Source organism: Lonchura striata, chromosome 3, assembly GCF_046129695.1.
Source record: "Lonchura striata isolate bLonStr1 chromosome 3, bLonStr1.mat, whole genome shotgun sequence".
NCBI lineage: Eukaryota > Metazoa > Chordata > Aves > Passeriformes > Estrildidae > Lonchura > Lonchura striata.
Window position 1 is genome coordinate 113,559,184 of NC_134605.1, and position 27,340 is coordinate 113,586,523.

Genomic DNA, 27,340 nt, shown 5'->3' on the forward strand with positions numbered 1-27,340 from the left:
ACCCCTCATCTCGCACCCCTCACCCAAAGCATGAACACCTCATCTCGCACCCCTCACCCCCATCGTGCACCCCTCACCCATCACCCGCACCGTGCAGCCCGCACCCCTCACCGCCCCGGGCGGGCCGGGGCTCGGGCACCGGGGGCGATGGCGGGGCAGGAGCCCAGCCCGGCCGAGTCAAGGCTGTGGCACGTTAATAATTGCCGGGGCCGGGGCCGGGCCGGGCCGGGGGCGGCGGGGCGGGCGCTCCCCCTGACCCCCGTCCGTGTCCGCTTCCCGCAGGGCCAGGAGGATCCCGGCAGCGGCGGGGGACGGCGCCCGGACCCCTCCTCGGCGCGGCGGGCTCCGCTCAGGTGCAGAAGCGGCCGGCCGGCCCCACGATGCCGTCCAGCGGGAGCCTGGAGGCCGGCAGCCCCGCGCCCAGCCGCGAGGCGCTGGACACGCACAAGGTACGGCCCCGCCGCGGGCTCCGCTCCGGGGACCCCGGGCTCCGCTCTGGGGACCGGCCCCGCCGCGGGCTCCGGCTCGGCCCCGCTCCGGGAGCCGCGGCGGGATTCGGGATTAGCGCGGATTGAGCTATTCCTGGCGCCGGGGAGCTCGGGGAGGGGATGGGGACAGAGACCTGCTGTCACCTCCCGGATGCGGCTGGAGCTGGGCAGAGGGCTGGCAGGGTGGGGGTGTCCCCAGGAGGGGGTGTCCCCCAGGATGGGGGATGTCCCAGCCCTGGAGCGTGTGCTGGGTTCGTGCCCTGTGCTGGGGCTGTAAGCCTCGTGCCAGCCCTGCTCCCCCTCGGGGGGTCCTGCCCGTTCCAGGGTCCCTGCACGTCCTGCACGTGTGATGCCAGGCTCAGGAGGGACACCCCGGCCATGCACACGCTGGGCTGGGGTGGCAGCTCCCAGTGCCAGGGCTGGCCAAGCCGCTGCTCTTCCCGTGGGGCAGAGTGTCCAGCAGCGTGGGGCAGGGCTGGTCAAGGCATGGGCACCGGGGCTGTGGCCAGCTGGACACCGTCCCACTGTGGGCACCGCCAGCTCGGGGTCATCCCGGTTCCTGCTGGGCAGCTGGGCCCGCTGTTCTCACCCGTCAGAGCTCCGTCCTCCAGCCACTGCTCCCGGCGGCCGGAGGGCCCGGCCGTGTGTCCATTGGGATGTGCCCGTGTGCCCATTGGGAAGTGCCCGTGTGTCCCCTGGGATGTGCCCGTGTGTCCATTGGGAAGTGCCCATGTGTCCATTGGGAAGTGCCCGTGTGTCCATTGGAATGTGCCCATGTGTCCATTGGGAAGTGCCCGTGTGTCCCCTGGGATGTGCCCGTGTGTCCATTGGGATGTGCCCGTGTGTTCATTGGGATGTGCCCACGTGTCCATTGGGATGTGCCCGTGTGTCCCCTGGGATGTGCCCGTGTGTCCATTGGGATGTGCCCGTGTGTTCATTGGGATGTGCCCGTGTGTTCATTGGGATGTGCCCGTGTGTCCCCTGGGATGTGCCCGTGTGTCCATTGGGATGTGCCCGTGTGTTCATTGGGATGTGCCCGTGTGTTCATTGGGATGTGCCCATGTGTCCATTGGGATGTGCCCGTGTGTCCATTGGGAAGTGCCCGTGTGTTCCTTGGGATGTGCCCATGTGTTCATTGGGATGTGCCCATGTGTCCATTGGGATGTGCCCGTGTGTCCATTGGGAAGTGCCCGTGTGTTCATTGGGATGTGCCCACGTGTCCCCTGGGATGTGCCCGTGTGTCCCCTGGGATGTGCCTGGCACGTTCCTGGCACAGCCGGGGCACGGATGCCCGGGCGGGTCGGTCCAGCCCGGCAGTGTTGCTGGCAGGAGCCGGGAGCGGGGTGGACGTGCAGCCCCCGTGCTTTGGGGCGGTTCTGGGGGCATGCAGGGCAGAGCCGGGCAGTGCCCGGTACTCCCGGTGCCCCCGGGAGCGGGCAGAACCAGGGCAGTGCCCGGTACTCCCGGTACTCCCGGTACCCCCGGGAGCGGGCAGAGCCGGGCAGTGCCCGGTACTCCCGGTACCCCCGGGAGCGGGCTGGGCCGGGCAGTGCCCGGTACTCCCGGTACCCCCGGGAGCGGGCTGGGCCGGGCAGTGCCCGGTACTCCCGGTACCCCCAGGAGCGGGCAGAACCAGGGCAGTGCCCGGTACTCCCGGTACCCCCGGGAGCGGACTGGCCGGGCAGTGCCCGGTACTTCCGGTACTCCCGGTACCCCCAGGAGCGGGCAGAACCAGGGCAGTGCCCGGTACTCCCGGTACTCCCGGTACCCCCGGGAGCGGACCGGCCGGGCAGTGTCCCCCGCGGCAGCAGCGCTCTCCGGGCGCTGTCCCGGGCTGACCCGCGGGATGCGGCGTCGCCTCCCCCGCGGCCCGCGCCGAGGTCACCGGGCGGCGGCCGCAGCCCGGGGCGGGCGGGCGAAGCCGCTGCCGTGCCCGCGGCCCCGCGGGTCGGGCCGGTGCCGGCGCTCCCGGCGGGGCCGAGCCCCGCTCCGGCCGGGCAGGGCTCCGCAGCCCCGGGGCCGGCTCCGCGTCCTGCCGCGGCTCTGCCCGCCCGCCGTGCCCCCGGGCCGTTGCTTGGCAGCGGAGCCGAGCGGCACCGGGGACGTGCCGGGAGCCCGGGGCCGGCGCGGGGTGATGGGTGACTCGGCTCCCGGCGGGATGCGGCACCGGCCCCGCTGCCGGCCCGGGGGCAGAGACCCCCGGAGCCCCCTGCCAGCCCTGCCGCTGCCCGGGCCGCACCCCCACGCCTGCCCTGCTTTTGGGGTGCCCGCCGTGCCCCCGGGAGCGTTCCCTGTCCCGGCGGGTGCCGGGAGCGCCTCTCATCCCACAGCCCGGACCCCGCCGTCCCCCGCCGTGGCAGCCCTCGAGCCAGCTCTGTCCCTCCAGCTGCTCACGCTGGAGGCCCCCTGGCCTCGCTGGCACCCATGGGCGCTCCCCAGCTGCATCCCCTCCTGGCCGTGTGAGCCTGGCTGCCACCTGGTGCACATGACACCCCCAAATTTTCATGTGCAGCTACTGAATGCTGCCAGGACCTGGACGCCTTGTACTGTGGCGAGGGACAACTGGCTGGGGCAGTGCCAGCAGCCAGGCTAGGATGGGCAAAGGGACAGGTGCCAGGGCAGGACTGGGGCAAAGGGACAGGTGCCAGGGCAGCACCAGGGCAAAGGGACAGGTGCCAGGGCAGGACTGGGGCAAAGGGACAGGTGCCAGGGCAGCACCAGGGCAAAGGGACAGGTGCCAGGGCAGGACTGGGGCAAAGGGACAGGTGCCAGGGCAGCACCGGGGCAAAGGGACAGGTGCCAGGGTCTCCTCGAGGCTGGCCTGCACCCCTGGGCTCCGTGGTGCTGCCCTGGCTTTGCAGCGAGGCACAGGGAGCCTGTGGGGCAGGGACCCCCAGAATCCCCCTCAGGGAATTCTGCACCAGGATGGTGGAGCTGGATCTGGGGTCCTGACGTCATCCTTGGAGCCGTCCCAAAACGTCCCAGCAGGATGCCATGGGGAGCGGGGCCCGGCCCTGGCAGAGCCCTGCGTGCTGTGCTGTGTGCTGCCCTCATTCAGCGCTGGGCATGCCAGCAGGTGCCAGGGCTGGGGGTCCCTGCACAGGGCTGGGGGTCCCTGCACAGGGCTGGGGGTCCCTGCACAGGGCTGGGGGTCCCTGCACAGGGCTGGGGGTCCCTGCACAGGGCTGGAGGCTGCCCGGCCCCACAAGCAGGCGAGTGGGGCTGGGACAAGCACGGCTCTGGAGGGACACCACAGGCCTGGGGACACCTACACGTGGCCCCCGTGCGTCCCACATGCACCGAGACCGGGCAGGGGGCACGGGGGCAGCAGCGGGCACAGGGCATGCGGCTGAGCCCGGGGCGGGTGGCACAGAGGGAGCTGGTTTGGGCACCACGGCCGGGCCACCACGGCCAAGGCACGCGGTGTGTCCCAGTGCCGCGGGACCCCGGTGCCGGACCCGCGGGGACGTCCGGCTGCCCAGCTCGGGGGGCACGGGGCAGGACTGGCGCCCGGCGGGCGCGGGGCCGCGCGGCCGCCGCTGCATGCCGGCGCTGTCTGGCTGCCAGCCCCATCCCCTCCCCGGCCTCTCCCTCGCCAGCCCCCCACCGGCCTCTCCTCCTTCCCCTGCTCCCCCTCCGTGGCCTCTTCCTGCTTGGCTGCTGCGCCGGGATCTTCTGGGGCTCAGGTGAAACCGCCCCCGCGCCGTGCCGGGCCTCGCTGCCCCCTGCCCGCGTGTGCCCCGCGGTGCCGGGCGCGGGACCCCCGGGCGGGGCAGCCCCCGGCACGCGCGGCCCCAGCACGGGAGCAGGTTCATTTCCCGGAGCCGCCGCCATGCTGGCACATGCCGGCACCGGGGCCGGGCCGCCGCGCCGGGCCGGGGCGCAGGGCGCTGCCACTGCCCCGGGGCACGGCGGGGTCCCCAAAGCGGGCAGCTGCCCGCTCCGAGGGTACCCGCTCCTGCTGGCCTCGTCCCCGGGGAGCCCACGGCTGCCCGCAGCCGGTGCCGTGAGGCGTCCCCACGGCCCTCGCCACGCTCCGCTCTGCTGGGTGGCAGCGGCGGGCGCACGTCCCGAGCCGGCTGCGGCACAGCGGCGTGGGGCAGCGGGGTCACCCGGGCCCGTGCCGCAGCCCGAGCGTGGCAGGAGCCACTGCCGCCCTTCGAAGTGCCACGCTGCTGCCGGCCCGGCCGTGCCACCGTGCTCCCACCCGGCCGGGCAGGCGCCCGTCCCGCGGCGGTGCCCGCGGCACCGGGATCACCGAGCGGCAGCGGGGCCGTGCCCGGCCCGGGCTGCCGGCGGCGTAACCGCCCTGTGTCTGCCCGCAGGGGGAAGAGGAGCCCGAGGAGAACCCGAGCAAGGAGGAGAAGCAGGAGCCGGGGACGCCCATGAGGAAAGCCGGGCGGCCCGGGCGGAAGCGCAAGCATGCCCAGGTGAGCCAGCGGGCACCAGGGCCAGGTGAGGGCAGTGGGTGCCCCCACAGGGCTCTCTGGTTCTGCTGGCAGAGCTCAGTGCCAGGGCCAGGTGAGGGCAGTGGGTGTCCCCATGGTGTCCCAGCGGTGCTGTCCTGCTCTGGTGGCAGAGCTCCTGGCGTGCCACGGGCCAGCGTGGCTGCCCTGTGTGCCAGGGTGCTGGGCCAGAGGAGACCCGAGGGCAGTCGGCGGGGCTGTCCCTCCCCTCCTGGCCCTTGGCGAGCCCTCCCGTGCCCGGTGGTACCATCGTGCTCCGTGTGGCTCCGCTCGAGGCCCCACCGTGCATCCGCTCCCTGCCCGGGTGGCTGGGACCCCAGTCCCCTCCCTGGGGCTGCTGGCCATGGGGGGCAGAGCCCCCGAGCCTCTGAGGGCCCCCTGGCTGCTGCCCAGGGGCCGTGCCCACCCAGCACTCCGGGCTCGCTCAGCCCTCGCTGGGCCACGGGCACCGTGCCCGCTGGGGTCAGCTGGGAGTCACGGGGTGCTCAGGGCTGGCACGGGGCCCCGGGGCTGAGGACACTCGTGGCTCGTCCCTTCCAGGCCACGGTGTGTCCCGGTGCCACTGGGGAGCCACCTCCCTGCGGGGTGGCCAGGTGGCATCGGGCCGCTGCCCCAAATTCGGGCTGGGTGGAGGAGCAGGTCCCCGGGACGCTGAATCCCCGAGGGAAGGAGCCCTCGGTGTCGGGCTCGGACAGTGTGCCCGCTCCTCATCGCCCCGGAGGGGACAGGGGTGACAGACAGGCCCAGGGCGGGGCTGGGCCGGGGGCACGAGCAGAGCCCGGGGCACAAACAGAGCTGGGGCACCTTCGCCCTCAGGAAGCCGCAGATCCTTTCTGGAAAGTTCCTGGCAGCCCAAAGGCTTCCCCCTGTGCCAGCACGTTTCGGGTCCGAGCTGCCTGTCCCCGCGGTGCCCGATCCGTGCCATGCCAGTGCCAGTCCCCACGGTGTCTGATCCCTACCAGCGCCAGTCCCCGCGGTGCCCGATCCGTGCCCGATCCCTGCCCTGCCGGTGCCGGGGGCACGGCAAAGCCGGGGCGGCCTCCCCTGGGCCAGGGGCGTGCGGGGCTGGCCGGGCTCACGCCGCCGGTGCCCCGGGCCGGGAGGAGCCCTGGGCCAGGGGAGTGGTGGTGCCAGGAGGAGCATGCCAGGGCCGGGGAGCCTGCTGGAGGAACAACACTGGCACGGGAGCGAGCGGGCAGTGCCAGGCCTGGGAGCCGGGGGGGCTCTGGCCAGCAGGGCCAGCAGCCCCGGGAACCCCCGGCACGGTGCAGGAATGGCAGCGATGCCAGGGCAGCGGGCACATCCTGCCCCGCAGCTGGGGCTGGGTGCCCGTCCTGTGTGCCCCAACACAGCCGCACTGTGCCGGTGCTGCTGCCCGTGCCGGTGCCAGAGCTGGTGCCAGAGCTGGTGCCAGAGCTGGTGCTGGTGCCGGTGCCAGAGCTGCTGCTGGTGCCGGTGCCAGAGCAGGTGCCAGGGCTGGTGCCAGAGCTGCTGCTGGTGCCGGTGCCAGAGCAGGTGCCAGGGCTGGAGCCAGAGCTGGCCCTTTGGCCAGCAGCTCCCAGTGCCAAGAGAGCAGAGCTGGCCTGGCCAGCCCCTGGCACTGCCAGGGCAGCCCCTGTGGATGTGAGCTACTGAAACTGAGGGGAGCTGGCACAGGCCACGGGCGCCAGGCTGGCCCTGTGGGCATGACCAGGGGTCCCCAGCACCCAAGTAAGGTCCTGGTGGGCAGGCGTGTGGCCAGAGGGTGCCCGGTCATGGTGTGAGAGGGCACAGGGTGCTGCAGGGGGACTGCAGGAGGCCGGCTGGGCACAGCCCTGCGGGGACGGGTGTCACAGTGTGGGTGAGCTGTGCCCGGCCACGCCGAGCTGTGCCAGGCTGTGCCAGGCTGTCCCATGGCACACCGTGCCACGCTGAGCCACGCAGCGGCGTGCCACGGCTCCGGGACCGGCGTCCCCGGGCCCAGCTGCCCTGGCAGAGGGACACCCCTCAGCCCTGCCGTGCTGCCAGGGTGACAGGGCCACCTTCCCTGGGCTGGGGTGGGCACGAGAGCCCCCGAGTGCCAACCGCCATCATCCTGTCCGGGCAGTGTCCCCAGTGCCACCCTGTGTCCTGGGCAGCAGGGAGGGCACAGGGCATGCAGAGCAGCTCCTTGGCACAGGCCCAGCACAGGAGGGAGCAGGGAAAGGCAGAGCTGTTCCCAGGCCTGGCAGCGGGGGAAGAGCCGGGTGGGTGGGCAGGAAGCTCTGGCAGGGATGGGGATGGGGATGGGCACGGGGACGGGCAGCGGGACGGGTACAGGGACAGGCCGGGGTGGCTCCTGGTCCCCCGTGCCCTCCCAGTGTGAGTGGCAGCACTGGGACGTGCTGGTGGCACGGGGCTGAGCTAGGCGCGCTCCTGGCCCAGGTAGGGACGCTGGGGTGCCCAGGGTGGCCACGGTGCCCACTGGGGTGCCCAGGGTGCTGGCTGTGCCTGCTGGGGTGCCAGGAGTGGTGGCTGTGCCCGCTGCGGTGCCCGGGGTGCTGGCTGCAGAGGGGCTGGCAGCGGTGTGGCCAGGTGGGATGGACAGGGCCCCCCTGAACCCCACAGCCCCCAAATCCCAAACCCCCCAAATCCCCCAGCCCCCCTGAGCCCCCCGCACCCCGCAGCCCCCGCGGCCCCGGCCCCGCAGCCCCCCGCCCGCTCGGGAGCGCGGCCCCGGCCCCGCTGTCCCGTTTCCTCCCGGGCAGCCCCGCGGCCCCCACGATCGTTCTGGCACGGATGCGGCCCCGGCAGCAGCGGGAGCGGGGCCAGGGCTCCGGGAGCCGGGGAACTGCCCCAGGAATGGCACCCGAGGGTGCCCAGGGACAGCCCAGGGACAGCCCAGGGACAGCGGCTCAGCGGCGTCCTGGTGTGGGACTGTCCTGGTGTGGGACTGTCCTGGTGTCACACAGAGCCCAGGTGTCACACACACACACCTGTCACACACAGTGTCACACACACACACACACACACCTGGCACTGACCCCAGCCCTTTCCCCTCTCCACACTGACCCCGGCCCTTTCCCCTCTCCACGCTGACCCCAGCCCTTTCCTCTCTCCACGCTGACCCCGGCCCTTTCCCCTCTCCACGCTGACCCCAGCCCTTTCCCCTCTCCTCACTGACCCCAGCCCTTTCCTCTCTCCTCACTGACCCCAGCCCTTTCCTCTCTCCTCACTGACCCCAGCCCTTTCCCCTCTCCTCACTGACCCCAGCCCTTTCCTCTCTCCTCACTGACCCCAGCCCTTTCCTCTCTCCTCACTGACCCCATCCCTTTCCCCTCTCCAGCACTGACCCCAGCCCTTTCCCCACTCCAGTGCTGACCCCAGCCCTTTCCCCACTCCTCACTGACCCCAGCCCTTTCCCCACTCTGCACTGACCCCAGCCCTTTCCCTGCTCCTCACTGACCCCGGCCCTTTCCCCACTCCACACTGACCCCAGCCCTTTCCCCTCTCCACGCTGACCCCAGCCCTTTCCCCGCCCCACGCTGACCCCGGCCCTTTCCCCACTCCAGTGCTGACCCCAGCCCTTTCCCCTCTCCACACTGACCCCAGCCCTTTCCCCTCTCCACGCTGACCCCGGCCCTTTCCCGCAGCAGGCCGACGGCAGCGACGCCCCCAAGGACGGCGCGGCCGTGCCCCGGTGCCCCCCGCCCTGCCCCGACGCCGCCGCCGAGCCGCTGCCCAACGGGGACGCGCGGGGGGACGCGGAGGAGGCCGGGGCGAGCCCCGGGGGCCGGCCCGAGGAGGACGAGACCGCCAGCCTGGCGGGCGGCGAGAGCGGCCGCGGGCTGGAGAACGGCCGCTGCACCCCCAGGGACGGCCTGGACGCGCCGGGCGAGGACGGCGAGCTGGCCCCGTCCGACCCCCAGAAGAAACGAGGCAGGAGGAAACTCCTGGAGCCCGCAGAGAAAGGTAAGAGCTCAGCCCGGGGGGCTCCCCGCTCCAGGGCCCGCCCAGGGACCCTCGGGGACCCCTGAGCCCCAGGGACCCCCGGGGACCCCCGAGCCCCAGGGACCCCTGACCTCCAGCGACCCCTGGGGACCCCTGAGCTCCAGGGACCCCTGAGCCCCAGAGACCCCCAGAGACCCCTGAGCCCCAGGGACCCTCAGGGACCTCTGATTCCCAGGGACCCCTGGGGACCACTGAGCCCCAGAGACCCCCCGGGACCCCTGACCCTCCAGAGACCCCCAGCGCTGCTGTCCTGCTCCCTGAGGGCTCTGGGCTGGGCAGCGCTGCCACAGAAGGAGAAGGAGGAAGGGCTGAGCCCCTCCCTGCCATGTGGGATTTGGGGTGGGGGCACGGTTCCCACGTGCTCATCCCGTCCCCCATCATGGCCTTTCCTGCCAGCAGGAACAGGGATTGGGCTCCTTTTGCTCGGTGCCCCATGGTGCCAGCACACCCCTGGTCCCCTGTGCCACCTCCCTGGCACCTGTGCCCGCCGTGGCAGCCCTGCCCATGCTGGGGGTGTGGGGACCACGGTGCCCAGGAGCCGCTGGCCTCGGGAAGCGGGCAGGGCAGAGGGGCCAGCGAGTCCCAGCTGCACCCTGGGGCACAGCTCAGCACAGGGGTCCCGAGGGTCCCGGGGCATTTCTGAGCCATGCCCAGGTAGTGCAGCCCCCCCATGGCACCAGGCCCAGGACACGAGGGACAGGGACAAGCTGGGGACAGCCCGCCAAGCAGCCTGCGGTGCTGCAGGGCTGCAGCGTCTCTGCCGGGGTAAGGCTGAGGGAGCTGCAGCTGCTGAGCCCAGAGCAGAGCGGGCCCGGGGATCGCTGGTGTGACACCTGCAGGGAGGTCTCTGCCGGTGAGTCCGGCCCAGGTGAGCCCAGCCCAGGTGAGCCTGGCCTGGGTGAGTCCCAGGTGAGCCCAGCCCGGGTGAGTCCCAGGTGAGCCTGGCCCGGGTGAGCCCTAGGTGAGCCCAGCCCGGGTGAGCCCAGTGCTCCCGGGGCACCCGGGGACAGGAGTGGAGGCCACGGCAAAGGCTGGATCCCGGATGGTCCCTCTGGACCCTGGATGGTCCCTCTGGACCTCGGGACGGCCTTCTCAGCCTTCCCAGCTCTGGCTCTTGGGCCTTCCTGACTGGAGTCATCACAGAGACTGAGCGGCTGAGCCAGTGCTGAGCAGGGAGGGATGGATGGACAGGGAGCTGGGATGGAGCTGGCAGAGGCAGGGATGGAGCTGGAAGAGGCAGGGGCAGCTGGGACAGGCAGGATGGAGCTGGTAGAGGCAGGGATGGAGCTAGAAGAGGCAGGGACGGCGCTGGGACAGGCAGGATGGAGCTGGCAGAGGCAGGGACGGGGCTGGCAGAGGCAGGGATGGGGCTGGCAGAGGCAGGGATGGAGCTGGCAGAGGCAGGGGCAGCTGGGGCAGGCAGGGATGGAACAGGCAGAGGCAGGGATTGATCTGGCAGAGGCAGGAGCGGCTGGGGCAGGCAGGATGGAGCTGGCAGAGGCAGGGACGGGGCTGGCAGAGGCTGGGATGGAGCTGGCAGAGGCGGGCATGGCGGGATGCATGCATGCATGAGCCGCACGCTGCAGATGCTGCCGCAGTCACGAGGCGCAGCCGCGGGAGCCGCAGCCGCGGCGGGGGCAGCGGGGAGCGGCCGGGGCGGCTCCGGGCAGCGGGGACCGGCCGGGGCGGACCCGGCTCTGGCTGCGGGGATGGCCGGGTGCGCTGGCCGAGCAGTCCCGGCGATCGCAGGGGCCCGGGGCAGCTCCCTCCATCCCTCCTCCATCCCTGCTCCATCCCTCCTCCATCCCTGCTCCATCCCTCCTCCATCCCTCCTCCATCCCTCCTCCATCCCTCCTCCATCCCTGCTCCATCCCTCCTCCATCCCTGCTCCATCCCTCCTCCATCCGTCCTCCATCCCTCCTCCATCCCTCCTCCATCCCTGCTCCATCCCTCCTCCATCCCTGCTCCATCCCTCCTCCATCCCTCCTCCATCCCTCCTCCATCCCTCCTCCATCCCTCCTCCATCCCTGCTCCATCCCTCCTCCATCCCTGCTCCATCCCTCCTCCATCCCTCCTCCATCCCTCCTCCATCCCTCCTCCATCCCTGCTCCATCCCTCCTCCATCCCTCCCTCCCGCACGGAGCCATTTCCAGCGCTCCGGCCGTGCCCGGGCCAGTCACCGGCACCTTCCAGCGCCGGGCTCGGCTCCCTCCGGGCCCTCCCCGGCCCCCGGGGCTCGCCGGGATCCCGTGCCTGGGATGAACCGCGGGAAATCCCCGCTTCAGTCGGTGCCCCCCAGTCTCACCAGTCCCGGTGACAGAGGGGACCGGCCTCTCAGAACAGGCCAGGCCCCCTCTCCCGTGCCTCAGTTTCCCCCGCTGAGACCCCTGCGGATGGGGATGGGATGCCTGGGCACACCTGAGAGCACACACACTCTGCTCCCTGGTGTCCCAAGGTGTCCCCCAGTGTCCTGCGGCGTGCCACTCTGTCCTGCAATGTCCCCCCGGTTCCCCCACGTCCCCTGGTGTCCCCCAGTGCTCAGAGCAGAGCTCGGGCCTGCTCTACTGCAGGGTGCCACATGGGGCCGGGGCCACCCCAGGGGCTGTGCCAGGCTCCAGCCAGGCGCCGAGCGATGCCAGCGGCGGGCGGGACCCCCCGTGCGCCCGGCAGCGCCCGCTGCCCCGCGGTGCCGGCCCCGAAAGGCGCGGGTTAGTCGGGGTTATTTTTAGCCGCTTTCCTGGCAGCGCTCGGCAGACCTGCGGCGCGGATGTGCCGAGAGCACAGGAAGCGGCGGCGCTGCGCCGCTTCCCCACCCGCCGGGGGGGTCACTGCCCCGGACCCCCAAACCCGCCCGGGGCGGGAGCAGCGGCCGCGCCCCGGCAGCAGCGCCCACCCGGGAGCGCCCGGGACCGGCACCGGGTGGGCACCGGGCGGGCTGGGGGCTCCAGATGGGCTGGGGGAAGTCCGGACGTGCTGGGGGGGCTCCGGAGGTGCTGGGGGGGCTCCGGATGGGCAGGGGGGGCCCCATCCCCCCGTGGGTCCCGGGTGGGCCCCATCGCCCTGCGCCCACACCGGCTGACGGCCGCTCTCTGTTCCGTGTGCAGGCAAGGACGAGAAGGAGGAAAACAACTTCGACACCCTGAAAATGGAGGCAAGTACGGCCTGGGGCAGGATCCTGCACGGCTGTGCCCGGGAGATGGGTGCAGCACACCCCAGGAGATGGGCACAGCACACCCCAGGAGATGGGAACAGCCCCACAGCCACCCCAGGAAATGGGAACAGCCCCACAGCCACCCCAGGAGATCGGCACAGCCCCAGAGCCCACCACAGTCTCCTTGTGCCCACCGTCTCTCCCTGCTCCTGGGCACCAGTGGCCGTGGGGCAGCAGCAGGGCCCACGTCCCCACAGGATGGGGGTCCTGGGCTCCCATGCCACGACACAGCCAGGCAGCAGGCAGCGCTTGCTGCTGTGCTGGGGCCAGGTGGCACCAGGATGTGCTGGGTCAGTGACCCCCTCCTGCCCAGGCTGAGCCCTCGGCTGCCCTCATTCCCTCCGTGCTCTGGGCACAGCGTGTTGGATCTGCTTTGGGGCGGGTCCGTGCCTGGATGGCGCCGATAGTGCCCACCAGGCGCAGCTGGGTGTGCTCTGATGCCATGGCATCCAGGCCATTGAATCCCAGACTGGCTTGGGCTGGAAGGGACCTCAGAGTTCATCCGTGGGCAGGGAAACCTTCCACTGTGCCAGGCTGCTCCAAGGCACGTCCAGTCTGCCCTGGGACACTCGCAGGGCTCCAGGGGCAGCCACAGCGCCTCTGGGCACCCTGTGCCAGGGCGTCACCGCCCCACAGGGAAGAACTCCCCAGTATCCGACCTCTGCCCGCCAGCTCCTGGTGCCCGCATGAGCCCAGGCTGGCAGTGGCCCCCTTGCCCGTGTCCCCGCAGCCCCCGGGCAGCTCTGCTGTGCCCCCTGTGCCGTGCCCAAGGCTGGCCAGTCCCTGAGCCCGCTGTCTCTCCGTGGCAGGGCTCGCGCGGGCGGCTCCGCGGCGGGCTGGGCTGGGAGTCGAGCCTGCGGCAGCGGCCGATGCAGCGGCACACCTTCCAGGCCGGGGACCCCTACTACATCAGCAAGAGGAAGCGGGACGAGTGGCTGGCACGCTGGAAGCGCGAGGTGAGGGTGCCAGCCGCGGGTGGGCACCGCGTGGCCACCGAACCCCGAGGCTGCCGCGGCATCACACACGGGGACGGTCGGTGCACACGGGGGACAGTCGGTGCACTCGGGGATGGTCGGTGCACTCGGGGATGGTCGGTGCACACGGGGACGGTCGGTGCACTCGGGGACAGTCGGTGCACATGGGGGATGGTCGGTGCACTCGTGGGATGGTTGGTGAACTCGGGGACGGTCACTGTGACTGTACTGGTGTGGCTGTGGCCATGCCCTGGCACTGGTGGAAGGGTGCTCCGTGCTGCTGGTGGCACCTGAGCCTGGCCCCACGGCTCTTTGTGCGCCCGGGCCGTCCTTCTCCGCGGGATGTGCTGCCCGTTCCTGCCGGTGTCCCGGGGAACCGGCGTGTGAGGCAGCCGGGCTCGTGGCAGGAGCCTGGCACGGGCACGGGGCGGCCACGGTGCCAGGGCCGCTCGTGGGCAGCAGGGACAGGGACTCTGTGGGTGCCCCGGGGTCCTGGGCACAGCCCCCCTGTCCTGCCCCATCTCACCAGACCGGAGCCCCCGGGCACCAGCGGGTTCCTCCTCACGGGGCTCCCCGCACCGTGAGGGTCCCCGGGCCATCCCTGCTCGCTCCTGGCCGTGGTTTTGGGGAGCAGAGCTGGCTGCTGGCCCCGCGGCCACTCACAGCTGCCTCCTTCCCTGGGCTCAGCCCCTCTGTGCCACCCACCGCCCACGTCCCCTCTGGGGACACTCCCCACCCTCTGTCCCTGCCGGGGTCACCCACCCTGCTGCCCTGGGCACGGGGACAGCCCAGCCCCCGCCAGCCTGCCCTCCTCTTCCTCAGCCTCAGCCTCTGAGGGGTGCAGCTGGCGTGGGGACGGGGACACCCGGGACAGTGGGGTCAGTGCAGGGACACACACAAGGACACCTGGGACAGTGGGGTCAGTGCAGGGACACAGACATGGGGACACTCAGGGTCCGTGCAGGGACACGGATACAAGGACAGGGACACCCAGGTCAGTGGGGTCAGTGCAGGGACACGGACACGGGGACAGGGACACCCAGGGGCAGTGCAGTGACACGGATACAAGGACAGAGCCACCCAGGGCAGGCGCTGTCCCTCATGTCCATGCTGGGACCCCTTAGGCTGGGACCCCCCACCCTGTGCCAGCTGTGGAGATGGGGATGGAGATGGGACCGTGGGGTTGGGATGAAGGGGATGGGGGTGGGACAAGGGATGATGGAGGAGATGGGGGGGATGTGGATGGGGATGGGGATGGGGATGGGGATGGGGATGGGGCAGGAAAATGGGTGGGGATGGGATGGAATGGAGAGGGGATGAGGATGCAAGAAAGATGGGGATGAGGGTGGAGGTGGGGCAAGGACAGGGAATGGGGTGGAATGGGAATGGGGATGGGATGGGGGTAGGATGGGGGTAGGATGGGGGTAGGATGGGGGTGGGGATGGCCAGAGCTGCCAGAGCTGCCGTGGCCTCAGGGCAGGGATCCCTTGGGACAATTGTCCAGCGGGGATACCCAGCCAATGTCCCTTAACGACCGGCGATGGGACATTTCCTGTCCCCCCCGGGCAGAGCTGCGGGGCCAGCACTGGGGGTGGGGGGGACACAGGTCCTGCTGTGACCTTGCCCCAGGACGCTCCGGTGTCACCTACCCCGTGTCCTTTGGCCCGGGGCCACTCGTGTCTCCAAACAACCCGGCTCCCCGAAGCCCGAGCCAGGCTGCAGGAAGCGGGGTGTCCCTGCTGTCCCCCCACTGTCACTGGGGGGCACACAGGGGGTCCCAGAGGCACCGTGCCGTGGGACCCCGGGACACTGGGGATGGCACGGCAGGGGGGGCAGGGCCTGGCCTGGGGTGCAGGGAGCGTGTCCTGTCCGTACCGGGCCGAACCGGGCCGAACTGGGCCAGCAGGCTGGTGCCAGCCCCACACCCGTGACTGCACTGGGCTGAACTGGGCAGTGAGACCATAAACCAGTGACTGCACTGGGCTGAACTGGGCCATGTGCCCATAAACCAGTGACTGCACTGGGCTGAACTGGGCAGCGTGCCCATAAACCAGTGACTGCACTGGGCTGAACTGGGCAGTGAGACCATAAACCAGTGACTGCACTGGGCTGAACTGGGCCATGTGCCCATAAACCAGTGACTGCACTGGGCTGAACTGGGCAGCGTGACCAGAGACCAGTGACTGCACTGGGCTGAACTGGGCAGTGAGACCATAAACCAGTGACTGTACTGGGCTGAACTGGGCAGTGAGACCATAAACCAGTGACTGCACTGGGCTGAACTGGGCTGTGTGACCATAAACCAGTGACTGTACTGGGCTGAACTGGGCAGCGTGCCCATAAACCAGTGACTGCACTGGGCTGAACTGGGCAGTGAGACCATAAACCAGTGACTGCACTGGGCTGAACTGGGCAGCATGCCCATAAACCAGTGACTGCACTGGGCTGAACTGGGCAGTGAGACCATAAACCAGTGACTGTACTGGGCTGAACTGGGCAGCATGACCAGAGACCAGTGACTGTACTGGGCTGAACTGGGCAGTGAGACCATAAACCAGTGACTGCACTGGGCTGAACTGGGCCGTGAGACCATAAACCAGTGACTGTACTGGGCTGAACTGGGCAGTGAGACCATAAACCAGTGACTGCACTGGGCTGAACTGGGCCGTGTGCCCGCAGGCCGGGTCGGTACCAGGCCGTGTGCCCACAGGCCGGGTCGGTACCAGGCCGTGTGCCCGCACACTGGTGTCGGTACCAAGCTGAACTGGGCCATGTGCCTGCAGGCCGGTGCCGGTGCCGGGCCGTGTGCCCGCACACCGGTGTTGGTACCAAGCTGACCTGGGCCATGTACCCGCACACTGGTGCCGGTACCGGGCAGTGTGCCCGCAGGCTGCGTTTTCGGTACCGGGCTGACCCGGGCAGTGTGCCCGCACACCGGTGTCAGTACCGGGCCGTGTGCCCGCACACCGGTGCCGGTACCGGGCAGTGTGCCCGCAGGCTGCGTTTTCGGTACCGGGCTGACCCGGGCAGTGTGCCTGCACACCGGTGTCAGTACCGGGCCGTGTGCCCGCACACCGGTGCCGGTACCGGGCTGACCCGGGCCGTGTGCCCGCACACCGGTGCCGGTACCGGGCCCTGTGCCTGCACACCGGTGCCGGTACCGGGCAGTGTGCCCGCAGGCCGGGTTTTCGGGTTGACCCGGGCAGTGTGCCCGCACACCGGTGCCGGTCCGTCCTGCCGGCCCGTCCCCGGCCGGTGGCCCGGGGACACCGGCGCGGGGGGCGGGGGCGGCCCCAGCCGTGCGGGGCGAGGCCCCCGGGGCGCCGCCGCCCCCGCCCCGTCCCGGCGCTCCGCACAAAGGCCGGGGGGCCGCGGCCCCGGGACAAAAGGCGGCGGAGCGGCCCCGCGGCGGGAGCGCAGCCGGGACCGGAGCGCGGCCGCGGGCCCGTGAGTACCGGGAGGGACGGGCCGGCACCGGCGGGACGGCGGGGCTGGGGGGGAAGCACCGGCACGGACCGCGACTGGGGCAGACCGGGAGGACACCGGGCAAGCGGAACGCTCGGTTCCGTGCGGTTCCGTTCGGCTCCGCCGGGAGTCCGCTCGGCTCCGTTCGGTTCTGCTCGGACCCGCTGGGTTCTGCTCGGGACCGCGGGGATCCGTCCCGGAGGCCGCTGGGCTGTGTTCGTTCTGCTGGGCTCCGCTGGGTTCGCTGGAACCTTTCGGTCCTGCCCGGTGCCCGCGGTGCCGCGCCGTTCGGTTCGGTCCGGCCCGGCTCCGCTCGGGGCCCTTCGGCTCCGCTCGGCCGCCCCGATCCCGCTCGGCTGTTTTCGGTCCCGTTCGGCTCTGCTCGGCCGCTCCGATTCCGCTCGGCTGTTTTCGGTCCCGTTCGGCTCCGCTCGGGCCCTCTCGGGTCCCCCTCGGTTCCGGTCCGGCCCGCGCGCCCCCCCCCCCCCCCGGCCCCACCGCAGCCAACCAGCCGGGCCGGGAGGCACCACGTGACCCGGAGCCCAGACAAAGGGCCGCCGGGCTGACCCGCACCGGCCCGGCCGGCTCCGCGCGTTCCGGCTCCGCGCGTTCCGCCCCGGCCGGGCCCGGCCGCTCCCCGCGGGTACGGGACCGGCACCGGCGCGGGGAGATCCGGGGGGGCTCGAGCGGGGGGACCCGCACACGGTGGCATGGACGGGGATGAGCACAGAGGGTACCGGGATGCGCTCGGGGGCTCACGGCGCGAGAGCGGAGATCCCGGGATAAACACCGGGAGACGAGGGTCAGCCGGGGGAAACTGAGGCACGAGTGTGGGGGAGTCGGCTGGGGAAAACTGAGGCACGAGTGCGGAGATCCTAGCATGGGCTCCGGGATAAATCCCGGTGCAGGGGGGTCAGCTGGGGAAACTGAGGCACGGGACGTGGCCGCCCGGGCGGCGCCGTGTCCGGGGCCGGTGCCGTGTTCCCACGCCCCGGGCCGTGTCCCCGCAGGCGGAGAAGAAGGCCAAGGTGATCGCCGTGATGAACGTGGTGGAGGAGCCGGCGCGGGCCGAGGCGCAGAAGGAGGAGGAGGCCAGCCCCCCGCCCGGGCCGCAGCAGCCCACCGACCCCGCCTCGCCCAGCGTGGCCACCACGCCCGAGCCCGCCGTGGCCGAGGCGGGCGACAAGAACGCCTCCAAGTCGGCCGACGACGAGCCCGAGTACGAGGTGAGCAGCGGGGCTGGTCCCGGTGTGGAGCCCCGGAGCCCCCGGGCACCGGCGGGTTCCTCCTCACGGGGCTCCCCGCATCGTGAGGGTCCCCGGTCCGTCCCTGCTCGCTCCTGGCCGTGGTTTTGGGGAGCAGAGCTGGCTGCTGGCCCCGCGGCCACTCACAGCTGCCTCCTTCCCTGGGCTCAGCCTCTCTGTGCCACCCACCGCCCGCGTCCCCTCTGGGGACACTCCCCACCCTCTGTCCCTGCCGGGGTCACCCACCCTGCTGCCCTGGGCACGGGGACAGCCCAGCCCCCGCCAGCCTGCCCTCCTCTTCCTCAGCCTCAGCCTCTGAGGGGTGCAGCTGGCGTGGGGACGGGGACACCCGGGACAGTGGGGTCAGTGCAGGGACAGGGACACGGAGACAGGGACATGGGGACAGGGACATCTGGGGCAGTGGGGTCAGTGCAGAGACAGGGACATGGGGACAGGGACACGGAGACAGGGACACCCAGGGTCAGTGGGGTCAGTGCAGGGACACGGACATGGGGACAGGGACACCCGGGACAGTGGGGTCAGTGCAGGGACAGGGACACGGAGACAGGGACACTCAGGGTCAGTGCAATGACACAGACACGGGGACAGGGACACGGGGACTGGGACACCCAGGTCAGTGGGGTCAGTGCAGGGACACGGACAGGGGACAGGAACACCCGGGGTCAGTGGGGTCAGTGCAGTGACAGGGACATGGGGACAGGGACACCCAGGGTCAGTGCCATGACACAGACACGGGGACACGGACATGGGGACAGGGACAACCGGGGCAGGCACTGTCCCTCTCATGTCCACGCTGGGACCCCTTAGTCTGGGACCTCCCACTCTGTGCCAGCTGTGGAGATGGGGAAGGAGATGGGACCGTGGGGTTGGGATGAAGGGGATGGGGGTGGGACAAGGGATGAAGGAGAGAATGGGATGGGGACGGGGGGATGGGACGAGCCCCCGCGCTCCCTGCAGGACGGGCGCGGCTTCGGCATCGGCGAGCTGGTGTGGGGCAAGCTGCGCGGCTTCTCCTGGTGGCCCGGGCGCATCGTGTCCTGGTGGATGACCGGCCGCAGCCGCGCCGCCGAGGGCACGCGCTGGGTGATGTGGTTCGGCGACGGCAAGTTCTCGGTGGTAAGGGCAAGCCCGGGCCCGGGCGGCGGCACGGCGGGCACGGCGGGCACCCTGCGCTGCCCCACCCCTGCGCTGCCCCACCCCTGCGCTGCCCCCACGGCCGCCTCCCCTCCCCAGGTGTGCGTGGAGAAGCTGCTGCCCCTGAGCTCCTTCGCCAGCGCCTTCCACCAGGCCACCTACAACAAGCAGCCCATGTACCGCAAGGCCATCTACGAGGTGCTGCAGGTGAGGAACACTGCTGAGCCTGGGGGTGACACTGCCGGGCCATGGGGGACACTGCCGAGCCTGGGGGTGACACTGCCAATCCAAGGGGACAGCCCGGGGCATTGGCTCCTCTCTGGAAGCAGCAGCTGCCTCTCCACCCTGCCAGGAAGCCGGCCCTGCCTCCCCTCCTGCCCCACCCAGGGGTCTCTTGAGGGGCACGGGGATGTGTGGTCTCCCTAAGGACGAGTGTGGTGTGCTCTGAGGAGGCTTTGGGGTGTCTGGGGACCGGTGGTCCCAGCCTGGGGGGGGATCCTGCCTCTGGGGGTCTCCTGTGGAGCCTCCTGACCGTGCTGGTGCCCCCGAGGCTGGGGAGTGCCTGGCTGGGCGGTGCAGGAGCAGCCGGGGGGCAGAGGATGGGGGGACCCTCTGTGGGGTGGGTGACACCTGCACCCACAGGTGGCCAGCAGCCGGGCGGGGAAGATCTTCCCCGCGTGCCCTGAGAACGACGAGACGGACACGTCCAAGGTGGTGGAGATCCAGAACAAGCAGATGATCGAGTGGGCCCTGGGCGGCTTCCAGCCCTCCGGCCCCAAGGGGCTGGAGCCCCCCGAAGGTGAGCGGGGCCCCGGCTGCTGGGGACGCTCCCGGGGCTTCTGGGGGACACTGGCCGTCAGCTCGGGTGGCACAGGCTGGCAGGGGGGTCCCGGGGGGCTGGGACCCTGCTGGGGATGTGACCGACGGGGGGACGCCGCCGATGGCACCGCTGACCCCCGGTCCCGCAGAGGAGCGGAACCCCTACAAAGAAGTTTACACGGAGATGTGGGTCGAGCCCGAAGCAGCCGCCTACGCGCCGCCCCCACCCGCCAAAAAACCCCGGAAAAGCACAACCCAGGAGAAGCCCAAGGTCAAGGAAATCATCGATGAGCGCACCCGAGGTACCGGGGCTGCTACCGGGGCTGGGGGGGCCCCGTGCCCACGGGTACCGGGGCTGGGGGGCCCCGTGCCCACTGCTCCTCCCTCCGTTACCGGGCTGGCCCCCATGCCCACCGCTGCTCCCCTGGGGCTCGCTTTGGCCGTGCCCGCTGTGGGGTGGGGGACAAGAGCTGCCCCAGGCCGGGCCCCCTTCTCCCCCGGGTCCTCCCTGCCGGGGTCCCTCCCTGCGCCCCCCGGCTGGGTCGGCCCCTGACCGCCCTGTTCCCCCAGAGCGGCTGGTGTACGAGGTGCGGCAGAAGTGCAGGAACATCGAGGGTGAGTGCGGGGCTGCGCCCGGGCGCTGGGGCAGGCTGGGGCTGTCCCTGCCTGCCTGGGCATCCCAGGGCACAGGGGCACACAGGGCTGTGGGGCTTGTCCCACCCCTCAGCCTGGCTGGCAGAGGGACAGCAGCTGTGACGTGGCAGTGGCCCACCCTGGGTGGTGGCAGGGACCCCCAGGGCACCGGGGTGGGGCTGTTGGGGTCTGGGGTGGGGCTGGAGGGCAGGGGGACTCCTGCCTGCTGCTCCCAGGGCTGGCCCCCAACTCTGGTGTGACCCCAGCGTGGGGTGAGCATGTCCTGGGGACTGCAGGACAGGGCTTGGGGTGTCCCCTCGCCGGGCTGGGTTGCCAGGGTGATGGTTGGGGTGTCCCCACGCTGGGCTGGGGTGCCAGGGCAATGGGTCACAGTGTCCCCACACCAGGCTGGGGTGCCAGGGCGATGGTTGGGGTGTCCCCATGCTGGGCTGGTGTGCCAGGGTGATGGTTGGGGTGTCCCCACGCCGAGCTGGGGTGCCAGGGTGATGAGTCACAGTGTCCCCACACCAGGCTGGGGTGCCAGGGTGATGGTTGGGGTGTCCCCACACCAGGCTGGGGTGCCAGGGTGATGGTTGGGGTGTCCCCACACCAGGCTGGGGTGCCAGGGTGATGTCTCCCCCCTCCCCCAGACATCTGCATCTCCTGTGGGAGCCTCAACGTGACCCTGGAGCACCCTCTGTTCATCGGGGGGATGTGCCAAAACTGCAAGGTAGGGCGTGGGGCACGGCCCGGGGGGCTCACAGCGTGTGCCCTACCCTGTGGCGGGGTCCCCAGCACCCCCAGGCCCGCGGTGACACCCCGGCTGTCCCCAGAACTGCTTCCTGGAGTGCGCCTACCAGTACGACGACGACGGCTACCAGTCCTACTGCACCATCTGCTGCGGCGGCCGCGAGGTGCTCATGTGTGGCAACAACAACTGCTGCAGGTGCCACGGGGCTGGGGGTGCCACGGGGCTGGGCTGGAGCCAGGCAGCTTCACTGGGGCCCCGCTCCTGTCTGCAGTGAGGCTGGGGGAGTTTGGTGTTGCCACGTTCCTGCCACGTGCTTCTGGCCATGCCAGTCCTGGTGTGGGGCTGGGAAGCTTGCTGATGTCTCAGTAAGGGACTGAGAAGGTTTGTGATGCCAGTCCAGGCACGGGAGTTCAGCTGGTCATAGTTTGGGGCTGGGATGTCTTGGCAGTGCTGTGGTCTGTAGCATAGGAGCAGGTGGGGTGTGGTGGTGCCGGGGAGGTTCTGATGGTGCCAGGGAGGTTCTGGAGGTGTCACTGTCCCCGTGTCAGGCTTTGATGTCCCAGTCTGGGTAGGGTATGGTGATGCCACAGTGCCACAGTCCCACCATGGTCAGTGATGCCAGTCCTGTGTGAGACTGGGAAGTTCTGGTGATGCCAAGTCCTGGCATGGGAATCCGGTGATGCCATTAAGGAAACCTCCCAGTCTGAGCGTTCCTGAGCCTCCTGGGCTGTCACACTGCCAGTGCCAGAGAGTGTCGCTGCTGTGGCAGGGCCCCGTGGCTGCAGTGGCCCGAAGGCCCAGCTGGGCTCCCCAGGGCCCAGCCTGACCCTGTTTTCCCCTGGCTCCAGCCCAGCTTGCCAATGGCAGTCTCAGGTGCCTTGTTCAGCAAAGCTGTTTATTCCTGGCACAGACCGAGCACAGCCCGAGCTGGTGCCTCTGAGGAGAGATCCCAGCTCAAGAACCCCTCAGTGTCCCCCGCTGCAAGTCTCCCTGTTCCCCCAGAGTGCTCAGCTCCTGTGCATGCACCTGCCTGGCAGGCAGCTCTTCATCCCCTTTGTTATCCCGGCCCTGCTGGGTCTCTCCATTCACCCAGCTGGGCCAGCCTTCTTCTCCTCTTTGCCTCTTTGTTATTCTAAAGCTCAGCAGCTCAAGCTGGGGCTCCACCCAGAGCTGAACCTCTGCAGCTCAATCTGCATTTCAAACCCACTACCTGGGCCAGGTGTATTCTCCTCGGCACTAATCTGGGATATTTTGTGATGCCTCAGTCCTCATGTGGAGCTAGAGAGGTTTTGGTAGTGCCACAGACCTGTGGAAATTGGGTGCTGCCAGTCCTGCTGTGGGGCTTGGGAGTGCTTTGGTGATGCCACAGACCCAGCATGGGAGGTTCTGGTGATGCCACAGACCCAGCATGGGAGGTTCTGGTGATGCTTCAGTGCTGGTGTAGGATTTCAGTGATGCCAGTCCTGCTTTGGGGCTGGGAGGATTTGTGATGTCCCAGTGCAAGACTGGAAGGATTTTCATGGTGCCACGTTCCTGCCGTGGGCTGTTGCTGATGCCCGTCCTGGTTTAGGGCTGGGGGATTTTAATGATGCCACGTGTAGGGTTGGGAGGTTTTGGTAATGCTCTGGGCCAGCTGTGGGACTGTGGGAGTTTTGGCACTGCCCTGGTTCTGCCACAGTCCTGGCATGGGGACTGGGTGATGCCAGTTGTGCTTTGAGACTGGGAGGCTTTGGTGGTGCCTGGGTGCTGGTTTGTGGGGTTGGAGGAAGTCTGGGAATGCCCCAGACTGGAGATGGCATGGTCCTGCCATGGAGTTTTGGGTGATGCCAGTCCAGGCGTGGGGCTTTGGAGGTTTTGGCAGTGACGAGATTCTCTAGGGCTGGGGAGGCCCTGGCAATACTCCAGTGCTGCTGTGGAGCTCAGCAGTGCCACAGGGCTGCTGTGGGACTGAGGCTCTGGGGATGCCACAGTCCTGCCGCGGGGTTTCGGGTGATGCCAGTTCTGCTTTGGGGAGGTTCTGGTGATGCCAGCTCTGCTTTGGGGAGGTTCTAGTGATGCCACAGTCCTGCCATGGGGTTTTGAGTGATGCCAGCTCTGCTGTGGGGCTGGGTAGGTTCTGGTAATGCCAGCTCTGCTCTGGGGAGGTTCAGGTGATGCCAGCTCTGCTTTGGGGAGGTTCAGGTGATGCCACAGTCCTGCCATGGGGTTTTGGGTGATGCCAGTTCTGCTCTGGGGAGGTTCTGGTGATGCCACAGTCCTGCCGCAGGGTTTCGGGTGATGCCAGCTCTGCTTTGGGGCTGGGGAGGTTCTGGTGATGCCAGTTCTGCTTTGGGGAGGTTCTGGTGATGCCACAGTCCTGCCGCGGGGTTTTGGGTGATGCCAGCTCTGCTATGGGGAGGTTCTAGTGATGCCACAGTCCTGCCATGGGGTTTTGGGTGATGCCAGCTCTGCTTTGGGGAGGTTCAGGTGATGCCACAGTCCTGCCGCGGGGTTTTGGGTCATGCCAGCTCTGTTTTGGGGAGGTTCTAGAGATGCCACAGTCCTGCCATGGGGTTTTGGGTGATGCCAGCTCTGCTTTGGGGAGGTTCTGGTGATGTCACAGTCCCACCATGGGGCTGGGACAGGCTTTGGCAATGCCCCGGAGCCAGCACTGAGCTGGGAAGTGCCAGTGGTCTCAGGGCACGGGTGGGAGCGGGCAGCTCTGCATGTGGGACCCCGGTGGGGCCGGCCCGGCCGTGCTGCGGAGCTGCCGTGGTTCCGTGGTGCCTCCGCGGGTCCGGCGGTGCTGCAGCGGGTCCGGCAGAGCTGCCACGGGTCCGGCGGTGCCGCCGCGGTTCCATGGTGCCACCGCGGGTCCGGCGGTGCCTCCGCGGTTCCGTGGTGCCGCCGCGGGTCCAGCGGTGCTGCAGCGGGTCCGGCAGAGCTGCCACGGTTCCGTGGTGCCGCCGCGGGTCCGGCAGTGCTGCAGCGGGTCCGGCAGAGCTGCCACGGTTCCATGGTGCCGCCGCGGGTCCAGCGGTGCTGCAGCGGGTCCGGCAGAGCTGCCACGGTTCCGTGGTGCCGCCGCCCGGCGCGAGCCCCGCGGCTGAGCCCGGCTGCCGCCTGTGCCAGGTGCTTCTGCGTGGAGTGCGTGGACCTGCTGGTGGGCCCGGGGGCGGCGCAGGCGGCCATCAAGGAGGACCCCTGGAACTGCTACATGTGCGGCCACAAGGGCGTCTACGGGCTGCTGCGGCGGCGCGAGGACTGGCCCTCACGCCTCCAGATGTTCTTCGCCAACAACCACGACCAGGAGTTTGTGAGTGCCCCCAGCCCCTCCCTGCTGACCCCCAGTCCCTCCCCGCTGACCCCCAGCTCCTCCCCACCGACCCCCAGTCCCTGCCGCTGACCCTGTCCCCGTGCCTCCAGGACCCCCCCAAGGTGTACCCGCCGGTGCCCGCGGAGAAGAGGAAGCCCATCCGGGTGCTGTCGCTCTTCGATGGCATTGCCACAGGTGGGTGGGGGTCCCTGGCCCCCTGGCCTTTGCAGGGGCTCCCCAGGGCATGTGTGGGGCTGGGGTGGTGGGAGCCGGGGGTCCCAGGCTGCGGGTGTGCCGGGTCTGGGGGTGCTCACCTGGGCAGCCCCTCTGTCTGCTCCACCCGGGTCACACACTAGAGGGGAGCAGGAAGGGGCAGCCCTGGGGGTGGGACAGGGGGGACGGGGCCGGGGGCCCGTTGTGCGTGCACGGCCCACTCCCCGTGGCTCCCCGCAGGCCTGCTGGTGCTGAAGGACCTGGGCATCCAGGTGGACAGGTACATCGCCTCCGAGGTGTGCGAGGACTCCATCACCGTGGGCATGGTGAGGCACCAGGGCAAGATCATGTACGTCGGGGACGTCCGCAACGTCACCCAGAAACACGTACGTGCCCCTCGGCCCCCCGACCCCCTCCTGGCACCCCCAGAGCTCCAGCAGCCTTGGGGCACCCCTGGGACCCGGGGTGGGAGTGTCAGGGCATCCGGAGCGGGACTCCGTGGTCCCGGTGGGTCCCTTCCCACCCCGGGAGCTCGGGCACCGTCGTGCCCCATGTCCCCCGGGCCGTGGCAGCGCCCGGCTCACCCGGGCTCTCCTGTCCCCCTTGCAGATACAGGAGTGGGGCCCCTTTGATCTGGTCATCGGGGGCAGCCCCTGCAACGACCTGTCCATCGTCAACCCGGCCAGGAAGGGGCTCTACGGTAGGAGAGGGCTGGGGCTCCGCAGGGCTGGGGCTGGCCCCCCAGGGCTGGCAGAGACCCCCAGCCCTGACTCCAGCCCTCCTCTCTCCTCGCAGAGGGCACTGGGCGCCTCTTCTTCGAGTTCTACCGCCTGCTGCACGAAGCCCGGCCCAAGGAGGGCGACGACCGGCCCTTCTTCTGGCTCTTCGAGAACGTGGTGGCCATGGGGGTGAGCGACAAGAGGGACATCTCGCGCTTCCTGGAGGTCAGTGCCCGCCTGGGGTCAGCCCCCTGCAGCCCCGGGGACCCCCAGGTCCCATCCCCAGGGCCAGGGGCTGCCCAGCCCCGCTGACCCTCCCGCTCTCCCTCCCTCAGTCCAATCCCGTCATGATCGATGCCAAAGAAGTGTCCGCAGCGCACCGGGCACGCTACTTCTGGGGGAACCTGCCTGGCATGAACAGGTGGGTGAGAGTGGCCCCAGGCTGAACCCTGGCTGGCTCTGGGAGGGTGGGCTGCCCCCCTGGGTCCTCAGCCCAGCTGTGGCTCTGGGGGTCCCCTGACCCCGGTCGGGACTGGGCAAGAGCAGGAGTCTGACAAAGAGGTGATGGCACATCCCAGAAACCTATGGTGGTTCCCCCACGGGGGTGGCTGGTCCTGTCCCAGCTCTCTTGTGCTGGAGGGGTGGCACTAAGCTGTCCTCTGTGTCCCTCTTGGGTGCTGGCTGTGGTGGCCCACAGCTGGTGGCCGCAGATGGGCTCCCACAGGAACTGCTTCTTGCCCATCACCTGCCACAGACCCCCAAGACAGCCGTGGCTGCCTTGTGACCCCCACAAACCCCAGCTGGGCACCTGCCCTGTGCCCAGAGCGGGGGGACAGGATGGGGACACAGTGCTGCCGCCCCCTGCCCACCATCTCTGCCCCCCAGGCCACTCGCATCCACCGTCAACGATAAGCTGGAGCTGCAGGAGTGCCTGGAGCACGGCAGGATAGCAAAGGTCAGCCCGGGCTGGCGGGTCAGGGGGGCCTGGAGGGGCAGGAGGGGGTTCCAGCGCTGCCAGCAGCAGTCCCAGGCTCCCTGGGGCACAGGGTGGGGCTTTCAGGAGGGATCAGCGGCAGCTCCAGGGGTGGGAGTCTCCCGCCCGGTGCCTTGGGGGCTCATCCCGCCCCAGCCTGACCCGCCCGTGCCTCTTGCAGTTCAGCAAAGTGCGAACCATCACCACCCGCTCCAACTCCATCAAGCAGGGCAAGGACCAGCACTTCCCCGTGTTCATGAACGAGAAGGAGGACATCCTGTGGTGCACGGAGATGGAGAGGTAGCGGTGCCGGTACCGCGGCTGGGCCGGGCGCCGGGCCCTGCCCGTGCCCTGACCCCCGCCCCTTCCCGTCCCTCGCAGGGTGTTCGGCTTCCCCGTGCACTACACGGACGTGTCCAACATGAGCCGCCTGGCCCGGCAGAGACTGCTCGGCAGGTCCTGGAGCGTGCCGGTGATCCGCCACCTCTTCGCGCCCCTGAAGGAATACTTCGCCTGCGTCTAGGGATGGGCAGGACTGGTCACGCGGAGCGAGTCGGAAACAAACCCATCCACGCCAAGAGAAGTGAACACACGGAATGAGAGAAGAGTCAGCACCCAGAAGAGAGACGGGATTTCGCAGCCCGACGGGAACCCAGCACACGTCTCCCCGAGCGAAAGGGGTCGGTGTCCTCTCCGGAATTTCCCAGGATCAGCTTTAGCTGTTTAAAAGCAAACGAAAACCACAAGAAGCAAACGAAAACGGAAAAAGCAAACAAACGACAACAAAACGGAAGAAAAAAAAGAAAAAGAGAAGAAACCAAAACCTTATTTTTTTTTTTTGGGTAACCTTTTAATTTTCCGCTCTTTTCTGGCTGGGTTTTCCTGTCGGTTTGGTTTCCACTTCTCGGAGCGGCGGGCGAGACGAGATGCCGTCGCCAGCGCCGCTCTCGGAGAGGGGGAAACGG

At 69.8% G+C, this 27,340-nt stretch overlaps 1 protein-coding gene across 1 annotated transcript; it reads left to right on the plus strand.

The window, feature by feature from the left end:
• The first annotated feature begins 285 nt into the window (after positions 1 to 285).
• Positions 286 to 27,135, plus strand: DNMT3A (DNA methyltransferase 3 alpha). The gene is made up of 22 exons (XM_077782499.1): positions 286 to 449; positions 4,814 to 4,918; positions 8,569 to 8,884; positions 12,028 to 12,074; positions 12,944 to 13,090; positions 17,584 to 17,799; positions 18,796 to 18,954; positions 19,072 to 19,179; positions 19,615 to 19,771; positions 19,941 to 20,093; positions 20,362 to 20,406; positions 21,075 to 21,154; positions 21,258 to 21,370; positions 24,287 to 24,470; positions 24,581 to 24,665; positions 24,924 to 25,069; positions 25,293 to 25,383; positions 25,479 to 25,627; positions 25,738 to 25,823; positions 26,288 to 26,357; positions 26,557 to 26,675; positions 26,757 to 27,135. The coding sequence occupies exons 1-22, from the start codon at positions 381 to 383 to the stop codon at positions 26,896 to 26,898; spliced, it is 2,787 nt and encodes a 928-aa protein (XP_077638625.1). The 5' UTR covers positions 286 to 380; the 3' UTR covers positions 26,899 to 27,135.
• Positions 27,136 to 27,340: the final 205 nt, after the last annotated feature.